Source organism: Sinocyclocheilus anshuiensis, unplaced genomic scaffold (assembly GCF_001515605.1).
Source record: "Sinocyclocheilus anshuiensis isolate Anshui unplaced genomic scaffold, SAMN03320099.WGS_v1.1 scaffold560, whole genome shotgun sequence".
NCBI lineage: Eukaryota > Metazoa > Chordata > Actinopteri > Cypriniformes > Cyprinidae > Sinocyclocheilus > Sinocyclocheilus anshuiensis.
The window spans coordinates 379,213-380,375 of NW_015554116.1; the positions used below are offsets into that span (position 1 = coordinate 379,213).

General features: G+C 42.7%; 1 protein-coding gene across 1 annotated transcript in view; it reads left to right on the plus strand.

Moving 5' to 3' along the window:
* The window catches only part of kiaa1614 (KIAA1614 ortholog), a 24,801-nt gene extending 23,931 nt beyond the window's left edge, over positions 1-870 (plus strand). The window contains exon 10 of the mRNA XM_016462225.1: positions 412-870. Coding sequence (XP_016317711.1) covers positions 412-605 — 194 coding nt within the window. The 3' untranslated portion in view covers positions 606-870. The remainder of the gene's footprint in view (positions 1-411) is intronic.
* The last annotated feature ends 293 nt before the right edge of the window (positions 871-1,163 follow it).

Sequence of the window (1,163 nt, forward strand, 5' to 3'; positions counted from 1 at the left end):
TCCACTCACATTTGAAGAAAATAATAACAAATATTAAAATAGAACTGCTTAATTGAACATAATTCAAAATAATATAGTAACTCGCCATATAATCTGGCACTAAAATAGTTCTGTTGCACTTTTGTGGTCTTTTTAAGTAGATAAATCTGTGTGTTTTAGGGATCTTCAGCGTGCTTTGAGTGTAGAGGACGTGGGGCGGCCCAGTGCGGTGCGTCCGGTGGGACGCATGGCCCAGGCCTTCCCTGACGGCACCATCCTGCTGGAACTCTCCAGGCCCCCCAACGGCCCCTTCGGCTTTCTCATCTCACGAGGAAAAGGCAGGCCAGACTCAGGTGAGGGACCTCCCGCTCTTGTTTTCATACACTTCTGACTTAGTCGGAAAGTTTAAGACTAACCGGCTTTATGTTTAAGGGGTGTACGTTGAAGAAATGGGCGACAGCAATATGGAGAAACTCTACGCAGGGCTGCTCGGGGTCGGAGACGAGATCTTAGAGGTGAATGGCGAGAAGGTGGCAGGACTCAGTCTGGACCTGGTGACCCGTTTAATGACTCAAAACAGCACAGCTTCAATCCGCGTACTACGACACAGACGCCTACAGCACTAACTGAAGACAAGACTGTACCAGAACCACATTTTATTGCAGTCAATGTAAACAATAACGTCAGAAATGTCAGGGACGAGTTCGTGTAATCGGCAGTATTATGTTTAACCGACCTTTGGAGTTTTATGGCAATGATCACACAACGGTCCCTATTAAGTTACCCATTACAATCCAGTTTCATTTTTTGGGTGAATTCATCCCTGTAGCCACTGTTATGGCTAAAGGCCTGTTCACACCAAATACAATAACAGTAATGACAAAATATATAGTATTAAAAATCATTCTAAAGTTATAAAAATAGCAGAGTCCACAACTATAATGATAATGATACAGAGGAACAATATCGTTGGAAATACTTTCCAGCTGAGGAATGACAAAAACACTGGCAGCCAATCCATCCTGCTTTAAATAGTTTGAGTATTTAAAGCGGCAGATGACAAAACTGCAGTGCTGTTTGTAATAAACAGCATGTTATTGCGCGTTGCAGTGGATGCTAATATAGTTCAGTCATTACAACTCTCTGAGAGTTTAGCACAGTAATATACATGGCAAGGTTAATGT